This window comes from Bacillus rossius, chromosome 1, assembly GCF_032445375.1.
Source record: "Bacillus rossius redtenbacheri isolate Brsri chromosome 1, Brsri_v3, whole genome shotgun sequence".
NCBI lineage: Eukaryota > Metazoa > Arthropoda > Insecta > Phasmatodea > Bacillidae > Bacillus > Bacillus rossius.
In genome coordinates, this window is record NC_086330.1 from 133,341,390 (window position 1) to 133,363,703 (window position 22,314).

The 22,314-nt window shown below is 38.1% G+C and overlaps 1 protein-coding gene across 2 annotated transcripts in view; it reads left to right on the top strand.

Annotated features, from left to right (window-relative positions):
• The window catches only part of LOC134546167 (FH1/FH2 domain-containing protein 3), a 496,828-nt gene that overhangs the window by 426,584 nt on the left and 47,930 nt on the right, over positions 1 to 22,314 (top strand). For both annotated transcript variants that reach the window (XM_063388744.1, XM_063388745.1), the window contains 6 exons: positions 3,446 to 3,551; positions 5,459 to 5,665; positions 10,676 to 10,856; positions 12,281 to 12,406; positions 18,019 to 18,227; positions 19,566 to 19,706. In XM_063388744.1, the coding sequence (XP_063244814.1) occupies positions 3,446 to 3,551; positions 5,459 to 5,665; positions 10,676 to 10,856; positions 12,281 to 12,406; positions 18,019 to 18,227; positions 19,566 to 19,706 (970 nt within the window). The remainder of the gene's footprint in view (positions 1 to 3,445; positions 3,552 to 5,458; positions 5,666 to 10,675; positions 10,857 to 12,280; positions 12,407 to 18,018; positions 18,228 to 19,565; positions 19,707 to 22,314) is intronic.

Genomic DNA, 22,314 nt, shown 5'->3' on the forward strand with positions numbered 1-22,314 from the left:
TAATTTAACAACTTGACGTCTAAATTTTTAGTAGAAGACCATTGCAGTGCAAAAAATAAATTAATATTTTTCTATATTAATGAGTAGGAGATGCAATATTTCTGGTTGCCGCACCACAAAATATGTGGCTACCAAATAAAGTGAACTAATTTTTTTGTAGTTTGTTTGCCTGATAATAACTGATGCATTACTTCTCACAATGAATTTAGCTATGTTAGTAATATGTTATGAACGCTACTATCTAGCGGGTGGGCCCAAAACTACTTCAAAATCTAGGTCTCAGTCTCGGCAATTATAATTTTTCCCCTTGTGTTCATAAATGTCAGCCGAGTATTGGGCTCGAACCAGCGACCCTCGCCCCATGAGCGCGACGGGTTAGCGATCACGACCACCGAGAAGCCATTAGATTTATATATACTTGCATTAAATTGGTTTTATTTATATTTGTGCAACCATCACCAGAAATTTATTAATAAGTACTGCAGCAAATACCAAACTATTAGTAAGGTTTATTTGTTTGCAAGAGAAGAATGCAATATATAAAACTATTTCAAATGTCTATAAGTTATATCCCTTTATTACTTACATTTAAAAAATATATATATAATAATTTTTTACGGCGTTATATACTTGAGACAGTAATCTGTTTTTGTGCTAAATGAGAAACGATCTTTGTGGAATGCCTGACTCACTTAACATTTGTTTGCATTCTTGAGGTGGTCATACATAATCTACTTAATACAATTATTAACACTGACTGACAACATACAGCCTAAACCGGTGGACCTAGAGATTAGAAATCTGGAGGAAATATTCCTTGAGAACTCTCTAGGAGCGCACTAAGGAGGAATTTTTTGAAATTCCATCCCTAAAGGGATTTGAAAAGGGGTGGTAAAGTTTTTATGAAGACATCCCCGTTTTTGATAAGAAAATCACCATGGCATCGGCTGTTGAATTGTTGAGCTTCTTTCGTCTCCATGGCAACGGATTTTGCATTGGCGTAGATTACTGGGTGGTAGGGGGCCCGAGCCCCCTGGAATTAAGCAACCCTTCACTGAGGGGTCCCGCTTGCGCTGGCAAAATCGTGATAAACATAAACGTCAAAACTATGTTTTATGGAGAAATTCATTATATTTAAAGTTTGTTGCTTATTGCATGCATGTATGCCAAAATATGGGCATACACACCATACAAGCACCCTCTGCAGAGATGGCTGTGTCGGTTAACACCACGCCCGCCCCCCTGCGAATTTCCGTGGGCCTCCTTGCGAACTCTACAGATTTGCGCCCCTGGGCTATTGCATTCTTCATCTCCGTTAAACTTCTGCGGGGATGTTAAAGACCAAAATTTCCCGTTCTTCAAGTCTATGTTCTACAGGCTTGAAACACAGCAGTGATGTTCCTTATATTTCATAGCCATCAACAGAGAGTCAGCTCCCAAGGGTGGTTCAGCCCGGGCTACGCTGGTACTTCAGCTAGTTTATAATAAACAAGTTTTTCAGCTCTAACCTCAGCCTTGGGAAGCACTTTAGACAATAAGTCGTAGCATCTGAAGTTTGTCATTCCAATTCAGACTCACTCTGTGAAGCTACCTAAATAAAAGAAAAAAAGTTTGTCTGTCAGCCTGTAGTTCGAGTAGTCTAGAGCCGTGAAATTTGGTTCGAATATTTTCCGGGGAGGGAGGGGGTTGTTCTGTTTGCCACTCGAAGACATTTTTTTCGAAAGTCGTCTAATTTTTTTTATCGACCACGTTTTCCCCGATAATTTCACCCAATTTCGGATCATAATCTAGTATTAATGTAATCATATTCGCCATCATACTGACACGGTACCTATCGTTGGTTAAATAAATGCTAATTTGAAGGGCCTTTAAAATTGCTGAATCCAAGATGGCTCCTTTGGTTTATGTGTCTACCCGGTTGTTTTCATTAGTTGATTTTCGAAATTACATTCAGTTTTTTTTTTCATTCGAGACGCTGCAGTGGCGTAACCTCGATGAGGGGTGATTGTGTCTTGCCCGTAGAAGACTGCCGTAGCAAAGCGCGGAGGCATCAACTCCTGAGTTATTTTAAGCGGGTAAATGAGTTGCATTTTTATAGAGGGGAGGCCATGGTCCCACTCTGAGTAGTACACGATAACAATATTCAAACAACCGGCACCTGAGAGACGTTTAGGGTGACGGACGCATCTTCGAGGCCCGCGGCATCAGACGGTTGGGCGGGGCCCTTCGGCGGGCGTCCAGCTAGACCCGACAACGCCCTTCGCTCCGCGGCGTCGGGCCCTCCACGCCCTCCAGCCACGCGTGTAATTTGCGTGCTTCCTCCCCTTCTTCCTTCTTCCCCCCTTCCCTGTACTTCCCGCCCCAGCACCGCATTCCTCGGTTTATTGTTATTGGTTCTCCGTTGCGTGGGCGCGGGGGGAGACGTGTTTACTGCTTCCCGGGGGAAGCTGCTGTCAGGCTGTCCTGCACGGAGCTTTATTCCAGGGGTGGCATGGTATCTCTTAGCATTTCACTCCCGGTACTGCATGACAACTATCGGCAAATCTCTATAGAGGCTGTACATAACATAAGGTCCAGTTTCAATGGTATATTATAATAGTTTAATTTAGACTCTATACAAAAAAACTTACATCAAAAGTCCACATCCAACCTAAAGTACAATTCATTCCACACGTCCGGATTAATGGAAGCAATAGCCTCTTCGATTCTGTGTCTGAACTCTGGCAAATCGTTAGGTAGTGGCGGAACGTAGCACACGATCTTTTATTAAGCCCCCAAGGAAAAAAAATCGCATGGCATTATGTCAGGTGAACGTGGAGGCCGCCGAAAAAGAGCTCTGTCGTCTCGACCATTACGACCAATCCAACGTTCAGGGACTTCGACTATCAACCACGCTCGTGCAAAGAGATTTCAATGGGGAGGGCTGAAATTACAGATTCACTCTTAGTAAATTGCAGAACAAAAAACGCTTTACGCTCAGGAGTCGCCATATCGCGTAGGTTTCACTGTAAGCGAAAAAACAACAAAGCAGTATTCGCGCATGCGCTTATCTGAAACTGTTTGAGCTACTCTTTAATTGTGATCTTGAATCAAAACTCTACAAAGTTTACAGTTGATACTCTTAAAATGTGTTTTTAGCATAATTTTTAGGGCATAAGACACCTAGTACAGATTCTTGGAAACACTCGGAGGACCTGCATTACACTTTTATGTTTTTTTTTTCTTGGCATATAATGTAACGGTTACCACTCACTTCTCATAGTTGCCCTGTGCACGACGAGAAGAACTGCCGCGCTAGAAGCACCAACGAGCGCTATCATCCCGCCTCACCAACACAAGCACACCCCTGAGAAAGCAGAAGCGTTGACACAGGTTGTTGTCGGTTGACTTCACGCCAGTCGCCTGGCAGCAAGGGTGTGCTGACGCGCCCGGCGGTGTGTTGCAGGAGGACAAGGACCTGGTGCATGAGTTCGTGCAGAATGACGGGCTGGCGTGCCTCATCAAGGTGGGCTGCGAGGCCGACCAGAACTACCAGAACTACATACTGCGAGGTGCGGCGTCTTCCGCCGGTCATTGTTCCGCGCTGGCAGTTTCCCCCCTCCCTCCACGGTTACTTAACTAGGACCGTGATTTTGATAATGTTCAACCAAATGGTCCGGGGGTCTAACCAAGAAATTTTTGAAAATTAATTTGTTTACCTATCGAATTACAAAATTAATATGTAACACTAAAATCCAACGGAAATATTGCACTTTTAAGGGAAATTAATGTCAACCTATAAATAGTTTTAAGATATTATGTTTTATTTTTATTTTTATTCACCCCTTTCCCAAGCGTTGGAAATTCCCCCTTTTTTCTTCTTTTTTTTCCAATTTTTTTTTTTTCAATGGGGCAACTCGCCATCTGTGAGTGGCCCCTGGTTCTATGGTTGCTGGCTCTCTCGGGAGTCTCCTTGATTAGATTCATTGAACCAGCATCAGACACCTGAACAATCTGCGTCCTTGCATCTTTTTTATTTTTTGTAAAAGAAAAGGTTTTTAATCCAGCACGTTCGAGAACACGGCCATGCTGGGTTAGGTATTTTGCCGGATTATCGCATGTCATTAAAGTTTTAACGGGAATTAAAAAAAAATAATAATATACAGAACAGTTGTGTCGAAAACAAGTTGTAATAAGTTGGTCTATGTATAGATAAATCCAGATGACGTTGGTATTCTTCAATAAATCATTAATGTACCCATTAATGAGAAATTTTAACCCGCTTGACAATAGGAAACACACTACTAAAATTCCACCCCGTCAGTTTGCATTTTTGGTATGAGTAAGTAAAAACCCTGGCATCTCAGTGATGCAACCTGACGGCTGGAACCCACCCGAAAAATATTCTGAACGCGAGCGGTTCGATTGGTGCCGGATTACAGAATGTACCAAACCATATAAAGCCCTATTAAAGACTTTTCACTGTAAAATATAGGTTGGATTAGGTCTAGTACATAAATGAAGTTTTTGCAAATAATAATTTATATATTTTTTTCGAGTTTAGGTTGGTAGGTTTTGCGCGTCTAGGTGACCATAAGTGAAAAGAAAGGTTTCTTACGTTTTAAGAGCAGCATTTATAACGCGAAAACGTACGAATTCTGTTAAAAAGGTGTCTGTGACAGAGCAAGTAGCTCGCGTGGTTGGAGGGGGGGGGGGGGGGAAATGGGTGGGGCTGTTGTTTAGAATATAATATATAAAAAAGTAATTTTATCCAATGTAAGCCTCCTTAGATCCTTAATCTCCCCCCCCCCCCCCCACACACACACCAACCATAAAGCCTCTGCTCCCAGTGTCAGGTTGCATGTTTTACTTCATTTGTTTAGTAAATTAGTGTGTGTTATTCTTTAGTTAGTAATTTAGGTAATTATACAGCTTTGCATTACAAAACATCCAATTCCTGACTTCATTTTAATATTTTATGTTAAAAAATAATTGGATACGCAATAAGGAACTATTACCCTGGAATTGCCGGTCGGTTATTTATTCTTTAAGGCGAAAGTAAATGCTAATAAATGAGTTCGAAGAACACTGCAAAAATTAATTCGTGTGTTCGGATTTTGAAAAGGCATTTTTCTTTCCTAAATATTCTAATTATAGTTGGTTGCAATATATAATTTATTTTTTATAAAAAATATTGTCAGAGAACAAATTTGTAAAAACACAGTGCTTACATGACCACGATTGGACTAAATGCACGATGCGCAACATATGGGTTATATCACAGAAATCATATTTTTAATATAACTACGAAACTAAATATATTATTGGAGGGGACGAAATTGAAGACTTTTATTATTGGGGGGGGGGGGCGTGTCCCCCCCCCCCCCGGTTGCGACGCCCATGGTTGGAGCTGTCCGGTATTCTGTTAGAAACGAGTGAGTCGCGAGTGTGCTGACGGCGCTGACGGTGGTGCCCTCAGCGCTGGGGCAGGTGATGCTGTACGTGGACGGCATGAACGGCGTCATGGAGCACAACGAGACGGCGCAGTGGCTGTACACGCTGATCGCCTCCAAGTTCCGCCTCGTCGTGAAGACCGCGCTGAAGCTGCTGCTGGTGTTCGTGGAGTACGTGGAGAGCAACTGCCTGCTGCTCGTCCGGGCGGTGCGCGCCGTCGACTCGGCGCGCGGTGGGTCCCTCTCGCCACCTGCCGGGTTCCAGCCGTACATCGCGTGCTTTGGCAGCTATTCATGCCATGACTAGAGACCCGGAAATTTCGCGGGTTTTTCTGGCCTCAGGATAGAATTCAAAGTTATAGGTGTGCTCGACCCATGTTTACTTTCCCATTGGTTGATTTCTTAGCGAGAACATATTTATCCTTGTTATTTGGAACTATACCTGATTCGCTTACTTCTCTCTCCTTGCTGGACATCATTGGCTCACGGTCGTAGACGGGCGTGTCCAAAGAACTGCGTGCCAATCATGAACACAGTGCGAGAGTGTGAAGGTTTGCATTCTAGCTTGCGACTAAATGAATCCGCGAAATTTCCGGGTCTCTAGCCCATGACTAACTACCTTATCTTAAACTCTAGACTATGACTAGTTAAGTTGGACCCAGGTTAAACTGCACACACACACACACACACACAGGGAAAACCATATGAAGGCAAGTTCAGTACAGGACAAGAAGGATGGGCCGGAAGAAGAGTTGGTCGGGACAGAAAGTTACAACCATGTTTGGGCCTTGCGGCCTGCATTGTTTATTGAGCGCATCTGAATTGGAACCCGTGGTGGTGAGCGACTTTGTCTTCCTACGACTGCCAGCCAAACTGTGAAACTAAAACCGTGGAAATGAAAACTGTGTTGAGCGCATATTAATAATAGTTATTTCAAGTTAATTTACGTTAATTAATCGCGAACTGGCGCATCGGATCTCACTCTAGAAGGAAACGAGTGGCAGGTCTCATGTCGCCAGTAAAAGGCTGTCGATAATTAACGAAATTATCAAATCCGTCATTGCAAGCCCGTTCTATAATAGCACGGGCCGACCTCTGTAGCGTAGTCGGATGCACGCCGGCTTTCGGCGCGAGGGACTCAGTGTCGACTCACGGGCAAGGCTTGGGTGTGCTATTGTAAAAAAATTACTTGAGACGAATATGATAATGAAACGAATAAACGAAGTGTGTTTGATTGTTGGCGCAAGCCGTAGACCATTACCTCAATTAAAAAAAAAAAAAATTACAAGACGCGGAAACGGAAACAGATAATCTAAACGGAGACAGATTTCACTGATCATTTAACTATCACGCCTGTTTCTTCCACAATGCATGAAAATTTAACAAATGGCAACCAGTGAAATTGCATTTCAGGGTTACGAAATATTAATTAAACGTGTGAGTGTGTGTGTGTGTGTGTGCATGTTTCGAGATCATAACACGGGCAGAATCTACATAACTGCACATAGGAGGCATAAGACACTATGTCCACTTTTGAGCGAAATGCAAGTTTAACAATAAACTTGACCACCACTTAACGTTCTTTATAGAGTCATAGATCTACGACATGTCAAAAATTCACATTCTTTGGGTTGAAAATAGTTGAGTAAATAAATGAAGTACTATTTAAAATTATTTAAAAAGCTCTAAAGAAAAAATTGGTTTAGGCCTATGTACAATAGTGTCTTGTGCTTCCGCGGTACCGATAGGCAATATAATTTTTAAAAAATACGACACAGTAATAATAGAACACTATATATTATTGTACTTAAAACTATTTTTAACGTATTCAGAACATAAACAAACATGGCTATCATCGCAGCCAAGTATTCGGCTTCTATTGGTCGCACGGAGGAGCTACGTAAACGGAAGAGTTCAGCATTTCCGAGCTAATCCGCACGGGTCCGTCTCCACCTGCGTGCCGTTGTACAAACTCTGTTCCGTGAGATCCGTCTCAGTTTATGTGATCCGTCACCATTTCCGTGTCATTGTATAACGGGCCTAAAGACCGGGTTTATAAACTACAATAAATGGACGTCACAAGATGTCACCAACCCTACAACTTTAAATTATATGACAGTAGAAAACAAATTTCTTCTTTTGTTAATTCTTGTTTATCATCATAACACACGAAATAGTCAAATATTTGATTTAAAAGTATTTCTTTCTTTCACTTTGCAGATGTTTAACAAGTGAAAAATGAAATTTATTTGTTAAAAAATGTCGTGGCCGGCATCTTTAAAAGTTTTTGGAACACCCCAATTAAGTTTAAATTTGGGCGTTGCTTATTTTACGTTTTGTGTGGTTTAAAAATGAGTATTTGAAAACATCCTTATTGATACTTTTTGTCTTTTGCATTTCTTGCATTATTGTGTCTCTTGTGTAGTTTATAAACTGACCTAATATCTGGTTAAGGTGGCATGGCTAGGCCGCCAAATGACATGCAGATCTCCGGGTGTAAACAAAGATTATCCACCTACGTGTAAACGTGCCCTTTACAAACAAAGTAGTCGAAGAAAAGGGCATATCCAGGAGGAACAAGTGACAAGGGAGCAGCCTCCCCCCCTCCAGTCAGGGTGACTCAAGGGCCGGGTAACTAGCATGGCCCTGCGCTGGCCCTATTTATTTTTATTTTCCTTGTTTATCCAATTTTCTGTGGAAAATACAGACATTTATGAGAAAAAGGAATAATTCAATTGTTATTAGCCTGTGTAATTCAAAGGGCTGGTCTATCCTTATAGATTTATATTGAGTTTTCATGATTGCTTACTATAAAAACTTTCCGAAATTATTGTATCATGTAATATTGTAGTTTCACCAAATTCAATCATTAGTATTCATAAAACTAACTCAAATAGCATTTAATAAGTATATCATAATTCCTTAAGTTATGCTAACATATAATTTGCTAAAATTTAAGTTAAAGGTTGTTTTAAAAGCACTGTTTTAAAAAGTGATTTGTCTAATTTTCTTGGGCCCCTCGATAAGACCCCGTTCCAAAATATTTGGGGCCCCGCAAAATTAAATGGCTCATGGCCCCCCCGTCTTCAGTAGTAAGAAATAATAATAAAATATATGCATTAAACTTCTGAAAAAATTCATTAGCTGGTTTGTTGTTGGTATTAAAACACTATGAAAGAAAATAATTACAAAAAATAAACACACTGTGTCATCAGTGAGAAGTAAGATTCTCTCCCACATGAATGATGGATTTTGAGCCGGTAACGCTCTTGGTTCAAGATTTCCTAATGATGTCTGATTACACATACACCATGTTGGTTATTTAATTTTCTTGTCATTACTGTCATTTTAGAGCTTTTCCTGAATATTTATCACAATAGCTTTCATGCATTTTATGTTTTGTCTCAAAATTTTCTTAACAGATGTCTACCTAATTCTATTTAATAGCAGAAAAATGTTAGTCACTTGCATGACCTTTCACAGCTCTAAAATAACATTTAGTAAACATCTGCTGAGTGAATGTGTGACTTAACAGCAAAAGCAACAAAGCCATCAGAATAAACTTACCATTATATTAAATGTTATTAATAATGAACAGTTATAAAAACTAACTCGACTTGTGAGACACAGATTAAGGAGCTGTTTAACTTTCATTTGGTAGTCTCGTTTCATGGTTTGTTTACAACATTTATTTTTTGTTCGCAGTTTTATAAGTAGGATAGATATGTTTAATTTTCTACTGTACAATGAAATGGTCTGTGCTTGAAGTCTTCTAGAGGCATGCAGAGGCGCAAACATGTGTGATGTGCCAGCCACTGTCGCTCTTAGCGACCTCATGCTTTTAGAGGTCGTACAACCATACAGGGGCCTTTTGGAGCCTCTGCTTTACTCACCAAGTTGAATTACTACACGTGTGTTATGAAATCTTGGTTTTAGGACAATTACTGAAAATATTGTCGTTATTTAAAATCATTGAAAATTATTTTTTGTTGCTAATTATAGTCTACTGTTAGATATTAGCTGCACACTTTCTTTGATTTTTAGATTCATGAAAGTAATAATAGTTAATATTTTTTTGTTTGTCTAAATGCATTACAATTACTTACTAGAAGTCCATTTTCTACAGCTGGGTGGTGTATGTAATTGAATTTATACTGTCATATTATCACCATATAAAAAAAATTAAATAAGCCAAAAATTAAGAAACTAAACATGGCGGGTGAGGCAGAGTCACAAGGCTGTGCTTGAATTTTCCAATTCTTTTGTTGTTTTCTATAAGAATACTTTGGTCTATTTTTTCGTACTCGAAACAGCACTTCAATGTAGTTAATGCCTAAGATTTTAAAAATATTTTTAAAGAGTTTCAGAGATCATATCTCATGCTATTCTATGAAATATATCTCTTAAAACTATCAAACGCAACCTTACTAAAATATAAAACTGTACTTGATTTTACCAATTAAAAAATAGTTGTAAATAATTATTGAAAACTAATATTATAGCTAACTGCAATTCACGATAAAAAAAACATTGTGGCCTTCTACGCACATAATATCTGCATCTTTAATCACTATGCTTAATTATAAATTTAAAAATAAGTAAAAAAAAACATCATACATATTTATTATTCATCTACCTACATGAAGAATTCACAATTTTGTAGTTTTTAATTTTGTGAGTTTTTAGATACCGATAAATAAATTAGTTTTAAACAGGTACAATATTTAAACAGCATAAGATCAATTTAAAGATAATTTGCTCAGACAAAATTTTTATGTTACTGAGATCAAATACATTTTTTTTGTTGCTTCTTTTTCTGAGAAGTTGGAAAGTCCATTGCTGTGAGATGAGTATATATGCTGAAAAAAATAATCTGGGTAACTCGGTGATGTATTTTTAGTGTTCAATGTCATTCAGAGATTATCAAGAATTTTGTTCATGTTACTGCCATGAATCGCTGTGGGTTTTTTTTTTTACTGCCTTTATTCCTGTAAGGTTGGGAAGTCCTTGTGCATGTGCGTAATGTTCGAAACTGAACTTTCATTCTCTGGGGAGTTGCACGCAGCCTGATTGTTTAACCACGACGGCTTCCCTTATCTCGGGAGCTGTAAATAATTTTGTAGAGTCAACGCAGGTAGGGGAAGGAGGAGTTGGAGGGGGGAGGGGGGGGGGGAGTTACTGAGCAGTGGCTTCTCCTTGTGGACTTCCCCCCCATGACGGTGTGCCGTCCATGGTCTCTGCAGGCCAGCTGCCGTGGAGCAACATCATGCGTCTGCTCAAGGACTACGATGCGGCCGACACGGAGCTGCTCATATACGCCATGACGCTCGTCAACAAGACCCTGAACGGAGTGCCAGACCAGGACACGTACTACGACCAGGTGGATGCCTTGGAGGAGCAAGGCGTCGAGGGCACCATCCAGAGGTGGGCATCGCGCTCCGTATTCACTCAAATGACGGCCTAGTTCTCGAGTGAAGTTCCCATCACAATAACATAGTTTCCAGCTTTACTATCCTTTTTTATTTGTTAATTTTGTACTGTTTGTAGTATTTTACTAATTAGTACAAATTTCAAGTTTTCAGAATTTTTTCTTCTCTTGTCAAATCTTAATACACATAACCCTCGAAATTCGAAAATAACTTGTCAGTTTTGTTTTGAGTGTACGATCATAGGAACATCTAACGATAACACAACAAATAAATATACCTACTGGTACATATAAGCTTATTTGTATTTACAGTGGCAATAAATTGTTACAATGCAGCTTGTGGCATCAGGGTAGCTTAAGGTTTATAAATGTTTATTCACTCTAGAACTTTAGAACTGTTGTAACATCTTGAGGCATCTAAATAATTTTAATAGTTGGGAATTGTAGTTCTGTAGGAGCCTGAATGCCAGGTTATTTCAAGTGTAGTTTACTTAGCCCTAACAACTGTAATATAACTGTTTTGGGTGAATTTACTATCTTTGTAAATTTTACACTTTTTGATTGTTGAGCATATGAGGGGGTAAAGGGTCTGCAACATTACTTTACCCAACATTTTATTAATGTTTTTTTGATTGAGAAGTTCAATATAAATTAAATAATTAAATCAAAAAAGCACCATTAACATTTACATAATATTTATTGTTTTGAATGTAAATATCTGATATGTAATGATTTGTGGACCTGATGTGTTGGTTTAGCTGAATTATAAGAAAATACTTTTTGTGTGATTTACTACACTAATACATTGCAAGTTGTACTTAATGTCACATATTTTTCTATATTTCCGCCATACTGGATTGTCCATATCCATTGACCTCGCACATTGTTCCCTTATTTACCTACACTTACAATGCTGTTATATTTTAGACACACTAAGTGAATTTTGAAATGTACACTCAGCAGAGTCTCAATTAACAAGCTTCAGTTATCCGAGTCAACTTGAAGCGCCATTACTGGCAAAGACTGTTGAAACATTTGTTTGAGGACCTAGAAAGTGATATAACTGTTGTCAAAAGTCTGAAGAAAATTAACCTCCAAATTAACAATCAATTCGCTTGTTGGGAAAATCAATGATTGACGTGAAAGAATCTACACTGACACACTACACTACATTACACTAAAGAAAAGCTGGGAAACCATCACCCTGAAAAATTATACCTGTGGGCCAGCTGAAAACCGAGAATATTTTCTTATCCTATCTGAGTTCCCCAAGGTTTTTGCTCATCCGAGGTGGTTGCAGTCCTCACTAACTCCCTTAACGGAGACTCTTCGGTAGCTGAGCTGTTGAGCCAGCAGCTTGAGCGAGCGACGCGATGTGTGACGAGTGGCAGAGTGTGACAGCTGTGCTCCTGGTGCGCAGGTACATGTCGAAGCAAGGCACGGACCTGGACCTGCTGAGGCAGTTCCAGATCTACGAGGCAGTGCTGCACCACGAGGACGGCGAGGAGAAGGGAACCCCGCTCCGCCAACTGGACGACACGATCCGGTCAGTCCTCCGCGATCGCCAGACACACCTGACCATTCTGTTATAGCCACTCTCAAGCACATGCAGGGCTGTCAAGAGAGAAGGGTAGGGAGACTAAAACCCTGGGGCCCGGGTATTTTTTTTAATGCTTGGGTTTACCCCAGAAGGACAAAAATCACAAGTTATATTTTTAACAGAATTCATAAGAAACCTTTCAAGTAATGCGATATGCGCAGATCACGTTTACAGTTATGGCCACAGTAACGCTTACAGTCTTTAGAATTTTTTTTATTATTATTGCGGGGCTTGAAAAGTTGTACATTAAATAATAGCGAGGATGCCTGACAAAATTTTTTGCCCTTGTGCCCTTGGTTTCTCTCCATGGCCCTGGGCAGATGAACTGCAGCAGGGTGCCCACAAGGAGATTTCGTGATGCAGATTACATTATGGTAGTTTTAAGGGCAGGCAATAAATAAGTGGGTTTTAATAGTTTTAGAACTTGGTATTTATTCCCTGGTTTCAACTTCAACAAGAATGATCAACATTTCATTGTTTTGAAGTGAATTATAATAAAATATTTGTAAAAGAATAGCCTTATTTCAAAATAATAGCTAACAGACAAAAGGAACAACCAATATGTTTGTATTCCTCTGTCTCCTCCCTGTTATCGTCACAGCCTTAGCGTACCATTAGTGTAATGTTTCTGCTGCTGAGGTGAGTCATGGCCGTTTCGTAATTTATTGTTACTTTATGTGGTACGGTATACGTAAACGTAATAATTAATTTATTTATTTCTGTTTACCAAATTTTAGTTTCGGCCGTCCACCTTACAAATTTAATCTTGACTGAATAGCTGTCTGTGCACAGGCCTCGTTGCATGTTAATTGCTCACTCCTTTTCTTTTGCCATGACCAGCCTCGGTCTGTTGCCCAGCGAGTTTCTTCCATTTTCATGTCGTACTGTACGGGCATTGACCCGTAGGACTAGGTCCTTTCGTAAACCCCACAATAGCTTGTAAATTGTTTTGCCTTTTCATGTTATATTACAATGTTTTCTGGTTTGATTTTTTTAACTTATTTAATGTAAATGTAGGCTATGATACCATTTAATGCTGTATTTTTGTAGCATTGTTTATTCTAGTCTCTCTTCATGCCTAAGGGGCTTAAAAGTATGAGTGTTTCACTTTGGAATATTTTTAGCCTTAATGATTCGTATCTAACTCTTCCTTGCCAGTTTGTATTGATTTGCATTGGCAATACTTGTGATGTATGCATGTGCGCTAAGCACGTTACCTTTTTGCTTGTAACTATAGTCAGTTCTTGTTTTTATGTATGTTTTTGAATGTGTTACTCGGTGTCTGTAACACATATATCACAATTTTTGAATTACGTGCTATATTTTGGAAAGCCAATGGTTTTGTTTACGTAACTTTTCCAGTTCTGTTGTATGATAATTACATGAAAAAAAACTGTAGAGTGTTTGTGGTTTCTGGAAGCTAGTGTCATTGGCAAGGGCGCCCATATGATAATTTGTAGGGGGGGGCCAGACTTAGGGGTATTAAGTATTTTTAATATTTTGGAAGACTAACTGCGGCTTGTTACTAGCCATAAAATAGTTCCAGTTCTGACCCTGTTAAAAATTTTTGTCCTGTTACTAAAATACTAGACCACAGTACTCATTCGCCATAACAAAAACTATTGGCTACTTTATTAATTAATATTAACTATTTTATTGAAACAAATGCATTTTTAGCAACACAAATGCAGGAATACAGTCCTTATATTTTTGCAGCGTCTGGGGTACACGAATATCAAGAATACAGTCCTTCAACTAATTGCTCTCTTTACCCCTAAATAAATGTCGCATACAAATTAAATTAAAATGATTATAAAGTTTAAAACGTGTTGGTCAAAAGTTTTAACTTTGGGAGAGAAACAATTTTAATATGTTATCACAGTCAGAAAATAGTTGTTTTTAAATGTAACACCTGAACTACGCTTATAATTATAGTCAAAAATTGTTTCACAATTAAATGAATATTACTATGTTTCGATATGAATCATAATTGCTTATCATTTAGAATTAGCACAGATGGATTCAGTAGTTGATGACTATAAGTTTATTTAGTGATAGTAAAGCGCAGAAAAAAATAGTTTATTACTAAACTAGAAAATTTAACCAAACAGTATTTAGAGGTTAAGGAATTAAGTGACAACAAAACCAATGAAAATAATCGAAAATTTCTAAATGCTGACACAACTCATATATCAGCTTTCCACAGAAGAGTTTAGTTCGGCGCAATTAATCCACACAAAACAGCTGGACACTATGTCGACGCGTATTTTAATAATATAAGAAGATCCAAATCACAGCATTTTTTTTTTTTTTTTTCGTGTCGTGTGGTGCGGGCCCATAGGCTACAGCCTAGATAGCCTGTGCGTAAATACGGCCCTGATAAACCCTTAAATAACATGTTCAGTACTTAACTTTAGAATTAAGAGTTCAAGCCGATCTGTTAAAGATTAACTGATAAATATGATAAGGTGAAGTCCAAAAAAATGCAAGGCAGGGAATTCTTCCAGCTCATCAACCCGACCCTGGAAAGTCTCGTCTGTGTTCAGTCGTCTCTGGCAAGGAGTGGACAAGTTTGCAAATTCAAATATAAATTTATTTTAGTAGCACGCGTCTTACGAAAAGGAAAGATATCCAAGAAAGGCATGTCAGACAACCTACTGTCACCACACAAAAGTTAACATGATGCAATGCGTGGTGCAATTGTGTTTAGTCGCTGAGATGTCACTTTTATATCACTCGTGCAATGAGGCAAGTTGTGGAATGTTAAAAAAATAAGGGGAACGCAGGGGTGGGCAGAGGGCAGATGGCAGTCATTGTTTTTACTATTTAATATTATATATATATTCATTCCGTTCAATAAATTATAACATGTATCTTCAGGGGGTGGGGTGTTTAAAATTTTATGAAGATAACGATTTTACGAATGCAATCCAAGCGACCGTGAGCGTACGTAAAATCGGGATTCCAGTGTAAATTGCTTCCGAGTCTACTGAAGGTAGTGGGATCCTTATCCCTTTAAACACTTTTGAAGGGAAAAAGTGATTTTCCTCTAAATTCAAAATTCCAACATAAATTTTACGTTGTAGATTTTTCTGAACAATAATTCTTATTTGAGTAACTTTAAAGGTGAAAGCTTACCTTAAAAATTGTGAATATTCTGAGCGGATGTGACAAATGAGGAAAACTAAGAAACACTACATAATAACAATGGTTTTTATCTTTACACTTTTCACTGATTTATTTACACCTAAGTTATTTATACTGACTGAATACACTAAACTAAATCTAGACCAGATGCATAAAACTGTAGACCTAAAGGCTATTTAAAAATCTCTGTTTTGAGATGTTATTTGTGAACATACACATTATTATGACGAAAAAGTAGCAAAACATTTCGCCGTCTACAAGCACATGTCAACTGTCGCGTCGTCTAACACTGACTGGTCTAAATCTGTTGTGTTGTGTTATCGCGTGAGCTTGGGTAGCATTACGGAGGGGAATGACTCGCCACGGGCATTGCGCTTGAACAGCGTTTTCTCCCTGTACACAACACCTTATATCGCAGCAGCAGAAACTAATGCTTGGACTAACATAAAAAATGAAGTAGACATGTAAAAAACAATATTCAATAATATCTTCCTGTTGAACCACTTATACATAATACCGAATTTAAATAATTTTCTTTAAAGTAAAACACCTGACTACACTATATATTTTTTTCCTTCCCTGAAAGCTAGGGGGGGGCCACGGCCCCCCCCTGCCCCCGGGTATGGGCGCCCTTGGTCATTGGTAATTTTCTTTATTCAGTTTATACCTCTCTGCTACCGTGTACCAGAACACTGTCCCCTACGCTGTTTTTACTTGTAAACTGTTTTCTGTAAGACCAAGCAGAACTGTAACTCATTGGGTGCTTCGTGAACCCAATACTGCAACAAACATTTTGAGGGAATTTGTTTGGGGTTGAGGGGAATGTCTGATTCAAAAAGCTTGAGGGATTTGGGACTCTGCCTACGGTAAAACTGCCTATGAAGAACATAAATATTTACTGTAATTTTGACGTCACGATGTTACATTTTAAACAGAAAACTTTTTTATTTTTTTTTAGAATTTAAGAACAACCTATTCATTCTAACAACTCCTCTTATCACTAAGAACAATCACCCAATGATGTTTTGATTGGCTTAATTTTCCACCTTGTAGGCTTTCACATAAATGATTGATAACCAAAAGCTATAACTTCCATGGGCATGGCCAGAGGAATACAAAACTTTCCACAGTACATTCCATACTATCAGCCATGGAAGCTTCCATGAAATCTTTCAAGGAAACTTTCATTATGACATATCCGCTTTATTGAGCCCAGACTTCACAATCACTAGAAGCCATAACCTTAACTCCTACATATCATTAAAAAATTCAGTTATTTTTAGAGGCTACTATACATCTTTTACATGTCAACTTTTGCAAACTTAAATAAATTTCTGTCTTTTATAGTAGCAGGTGATGTAGTACATACAATTGTAGGGAATATTTTTGAAGACTGTATAGACGTTTTTACTATAGCTATCTATACTGCAGAGTTGGCAAAAAGGGCTGCTGTGTGTTAGTGCAGGCAGCACTATAGTCCACTAACACTTATTTTCAAGTATCTACTGGGGACTGGGGTTACAATGTTAGGTCATTTCTGCTTCCCCCTGTCACTTAAGTTCAGCGAGAAAGAACAGTCTTAAGCAATGTTACCAAGCCAAATTTCATCCTAGAGAACTTTTTATCTTCACCTACTTCTAGAAATACCAGAAATTTATTTAAGTTGGCAAAAGTTGACATGTAAAAGATGTATTGTGGTCTCTAAAAATAAGTGAATTTTTTTATGATATGTAGGAGTTAAGTTTATGGCTTCTAGTGATTGTGAAGTCTATGTTGGTCGAAGCTTTCACGGCTGCTATTTGGGAATGTAATTTAGAAGGTTTCATATTCCGCTGGCTGTATACATTGGAAGATATAGCTTTGGGCTGTCTAAAATTTGTTTGAAAGCTTCCCTACAAGGTGAAAAATTAAGTCAAAAAGTTCATTGGGTGATGCACCTAGTGATAGGAGGAGATGTTTGAGTGATTAGATTTTTCTTACATTCGGGAAAAAAATGTTTTCTGTTTAAAGTGTAACTTCCTAATGTAAAAATTACAGTATTTTATTTATGTTCTTTTATGAATAAAATATGGATTTACAAAATTTAATTAACTTATCAAGTTGTATAAACAAATATGGTAGAAGATATGAGTTAAGTATCGTGCGATTGTTTGTTCTGTAGCCTGCTTATTTACAGGCTCAAACAGTAGTTCCGTTGAAAGCCTTTATTGGGGTGCAGTGGCGGAACCAAAAGCTTTTGAAGGAAAAGGCAAAAGAAATATATTTTTTTTTACAATTTTCCCAGAAAACTTAATTATATCCAGTGAATGTTATGAACAAAATGATTGACTCAAGACCTATCCCACTTGGACTTGCCTCTGTCGGAGACTATGTGAAAGCTTCCACCCTGACACACGGGCGGTTGCCTCCAGAAAAACGCTGCGACATCGGAAGGCCCTGATGGACTCGACGGAGCGCCGCAAGTCCCGGCGCCACTCGACGGGCACTGCCCCCGCGACCACCCCCACGAGAACCAACCACGACGAGGGGGGCGGGGGCGACTCCTCCAGCTCCCGGTCCTCGCCCGGCCTGGACGACTCGCTGGGCGGACAGCTGAACGGCGGCTACAAGGACAACAAAGGTAAACGCTTCCCTGTATTTGGGCACTTTCTCCCACGCATTTTAAAACAAAACAGTAGCATTCAGATTTCCCGGTGCTTTCCGTGTGCTGTAACCGTTCGTAACACTACGTGCTGAAAGACAAGGGCATAGCCAGGATTATATTTTAAGGGGGATGGAAGGTTTCATATATTTTTTAAATTTTCTATTAGTACCTCCAATTTGTGGAATCTCAAGCAGGGGTAGGGGATGTGATCTTGAAATCCATCCCCTCTCTACTGGAAATTCTCTTGTCGAAATACTTACATGCTACATTCACAAAAATTGATATGCATGAAATGTTTGTGTTCCTAGTTAGGTTACTAGTTTAATATGTAGAAGTAATCTGAAACATAAAGTTAAGATGTACATAAGTTGGTTTTTTTTTCCCCAACATGGGTTTATGTGTTGTTTGGATTTGTCAATTTTCTGTACTACATAGAAACAATAATTCCTAACTTCAGTTAACACTTACATTGTAACCATAGCAAAATATAACAATTTTTTGCTGTTGTGCAACAATTTTTTTGCACAATTAATCGATAGCATTTTTAAACTTAGAAAATATTTTTGAAATATTATTTTTGAACAATAGTTTTGAGTAGTTGAACATTTTTGATTACTTTTGACTTTGTAAGTACATATTATATATTTTTTATTTTATTTTTGATACTATTATAAATAAGAGAAGCTTAAAGTCTGAAATATTAAGAAAAGTAATTTTTTCCTCTTTTCTTTTATGCATTTTAACATCAGTTGTTTTATGAAACAAAGATGAATCAGCATGCTTACTGGCAACAAGAAATTCCAGCTTGGTTCAGTTATTTCACGACAACTATTTAAAAATTTTGTTCCCCCCCTTGCATTTAAATTAGAGCAAACATAGCATCAAGTTCATTTTTATTAACTGTAAGCCCTAAAACTCACAAAACTGTGGCAATCAAAATATCTGCCCAAGATCACAATGCTACAGGTTTCAACAGTAATTTTTTTTCAAATTAGAAAGAGGTAAAAAAATACTTAGCCAACACTTATTTAATAATTTCAATGTTTCACACTTTAAGATTTTCAAAGTACGGTTTCGTATTTATCTCACTATCACTGTTTTTCAAAGAAATTTTTTAAAATTTTTTATTGCATTTTTTAAGTATATTTTATGTGCTAACGGTACAAATATTTTATTAGAATTGTAATGATATTAATTGTTTGAATCATGCATGCGGTAAGTATGTGGATGGTGTTAGCGCCCTAACCCCGCTACTGCTGCCTGCGCTGCCGGCTTGCGTGTGCACGAGAGGAGAGGGGGTGGTGTTGTCCGTAGCGGAGGACGCAGGCGTGACGCCAGCATTGCGGCGACGCAGGGAGCGTGCCCAGAGGCAGCGCAGCTTCATCCGCGAGCAGCAGGAGACGGCCGCCACGCTCAAGGCCAGCCTCCACCCCGCCGACGGTCAGGCGGAGGAGGGTACGGTCCCAGCCGACCTCCTCTTCACCTGCTCTCTCTACCTTGGGGCGGCTCACCACGCTATTTCAAACCTCCCACGTCCAGCCTTTGGCTGCAACTTTCTCTATCAACTCTATGTTTCTCAGTTGAACATTTTGTTTTCGTCGTACTACCGCACCTCTTCTCTTATCCCGATTCATTATTTTCTTCTCTAAAGCATTATTTTTTTACTATCTTGGTCTCCTATCAATCTGTAATTTTTTTTTTTTTTTACTTTTGTTCTTTCTTTAAACAGCAACAGCATTTTTCATGCTTGCTTCCTTCTAATACCTCATGCATTCACTTTTGACTGGAGTCATGTTTCTCCTGACATCTGCGTATATGTTCATCAGATATTTCATTTTCTTATCTTTCTGTTAGGCTGGCAAACTGTATCTCTAGCAGGTAGCAATCTGTCTGGCTCTCTCTCTCTCACTGTGTATGTGTGTTTGTGTGTGGTTGTGTGTGTGTCCGACACCCGTGCATTCATGCGTTCGTATGTGTGTGTCCGACACACGTTCATGAGTCAAATCATTTCATTCTCGATTAAAACAAAAACTGTTGCAGATACAAAAATGTTCATAGAGACCTTTTCTATTCAAAATTAATTTTCTGCAACTTTTACTCTGTGTTTTCACTACAGTGCACATTTATGAGTTAAGGTTTGAAATTAAGACATTTAGGGAAGCTTCAGGAAATTAACTTTGACTTAAATCTTCTATATTTGGTCATTAGTCATTACAAGTACTTACTCGTAGTTACAAGGATTTCTCCCGTCATTGTCAGCTCTCGTAGTAGCGAGATTCCCTGTATTCTGTTTTAAATGCATATAAAAATTTGTCCTCAGCTATGTGCAATGACTCAGCAACATCTCTTATGACTCTACATTGCCACAAGATGCTTATGATTTTGCCAGGTAGAAGGGTTTGCAGTTTAATTCATGTTGTGTATGAATAGGTACTTCTGTCAAAACTCGAACATATTTATTTTCAAATACTCTGAAAATGTCTTTCAATCCAAACGGTCCCCCCCGGGCAGAAAGCATTAGCTCAGTAAAAAATTAATTATAAGAAAAATTAATCTGTTTGCTCACAACTTGTAGATGCATAGGAAAATTACATTCAGATGTTTGCAGGAGTTTCTGCTTACTAAACAAAAATTTTACAAATTTTAATCATGTCAGCTGAGTGGTGAGTGGTACTTACTGTCTTGCGGAAGCAGCTGTGTAGAGACATCTCTCATGCTAGTGAAAAGTGGTAGGTGTTAAGAGCTTCAATAGGGCCTTGCCTGGTTGATGTCGGCCCATCCATGAGACTTAGAGAATTGACCCTGTAATTTTATAGCCATTTAATAGAGGCAATGTTATATGGTGAATTGCAATAAAACTGAAATAACACCGAAAATCATGTCATAACATGGCATAACATTCAAATGCAAGTTAATACGCGATATAGCACCAAAATGCAAGTTATATCATGGAATTAAGTAGAACTCAACCAAAACTTAATTCTAATCATAAAAAAAAAGTAATATTTTTGTTGGGTGTATGCAGTTTAGATAATAATGCATTGGTCAATAAGTACTGATTGTCTTTTACGGCACATGATAAACATCATCCAAATGGCAATGGCCACAACATACACACAGTAACTGGATACCAGAAAGAAAAAAAACAGGAGTGGGGATACACCACTAGAGTCAAGTTAAAGTTTTAAACAATTTACAAACCAACACTTTTAATTTTTTAAATTCAAGGACTCATTATTTCAGGGGAAAAAAGTTCACCGATGTGCTTGGTTCAGACATATTAATTTAATTTTTTTTACTGTACTTACATCTCTTATTGAATCACTTTCGGACTACAAATTCTCACTAATTTATTTGTATTGTTCTGAAAAGATCTGTTTTAGACCTTTTTAACACAAATTATTTTATCATAAAAATGCAGCATATAAGTTTTACCATTATTTTGGTGGATTAAGGATTACAATGTGGCTTTTGTATGAATAAAAACAATAATATTAAAAACCTGTATTTAAAAAAATTAATTGGACTAAAAATAAAACAATATAATCTTGTCTCTATCGATTAATAATGCTGACTCAACATTGCATACACCTATACAACTATGATTATACCAAAATTTTCAGCTTAGTAAAATCTTGAGTGATTTTTGAAAAAAACATATATATACATATATACACATATACACAAACACACACACACACACACACACACACACACACACATATATATATATATATATATATATAAAATTTCATGAGAAACTACTTTCCGTTTGGTAGTTCAGGCATGCTGACACATTAAATTCACTAGTGGTGCACAACCATGTTGTCGAAACATAATGAGTTTCTTTGATAATCTAACCCTTTGCTCTCACATTCCTTTTTTGTTTGTGTTTATTCTTTTCATTTCAGCACATGCATAGTTACTGGAACATGAAAATGTATTTTTTTTGTCAGACATAGTAGATGATCTTTTTTATCTTTTTTGCAAAGCCAGCACATTTAGAATTTCTTCCATGATATTTATATATAAATCATGCTCTATAGCTGCTAATTTCAGAATT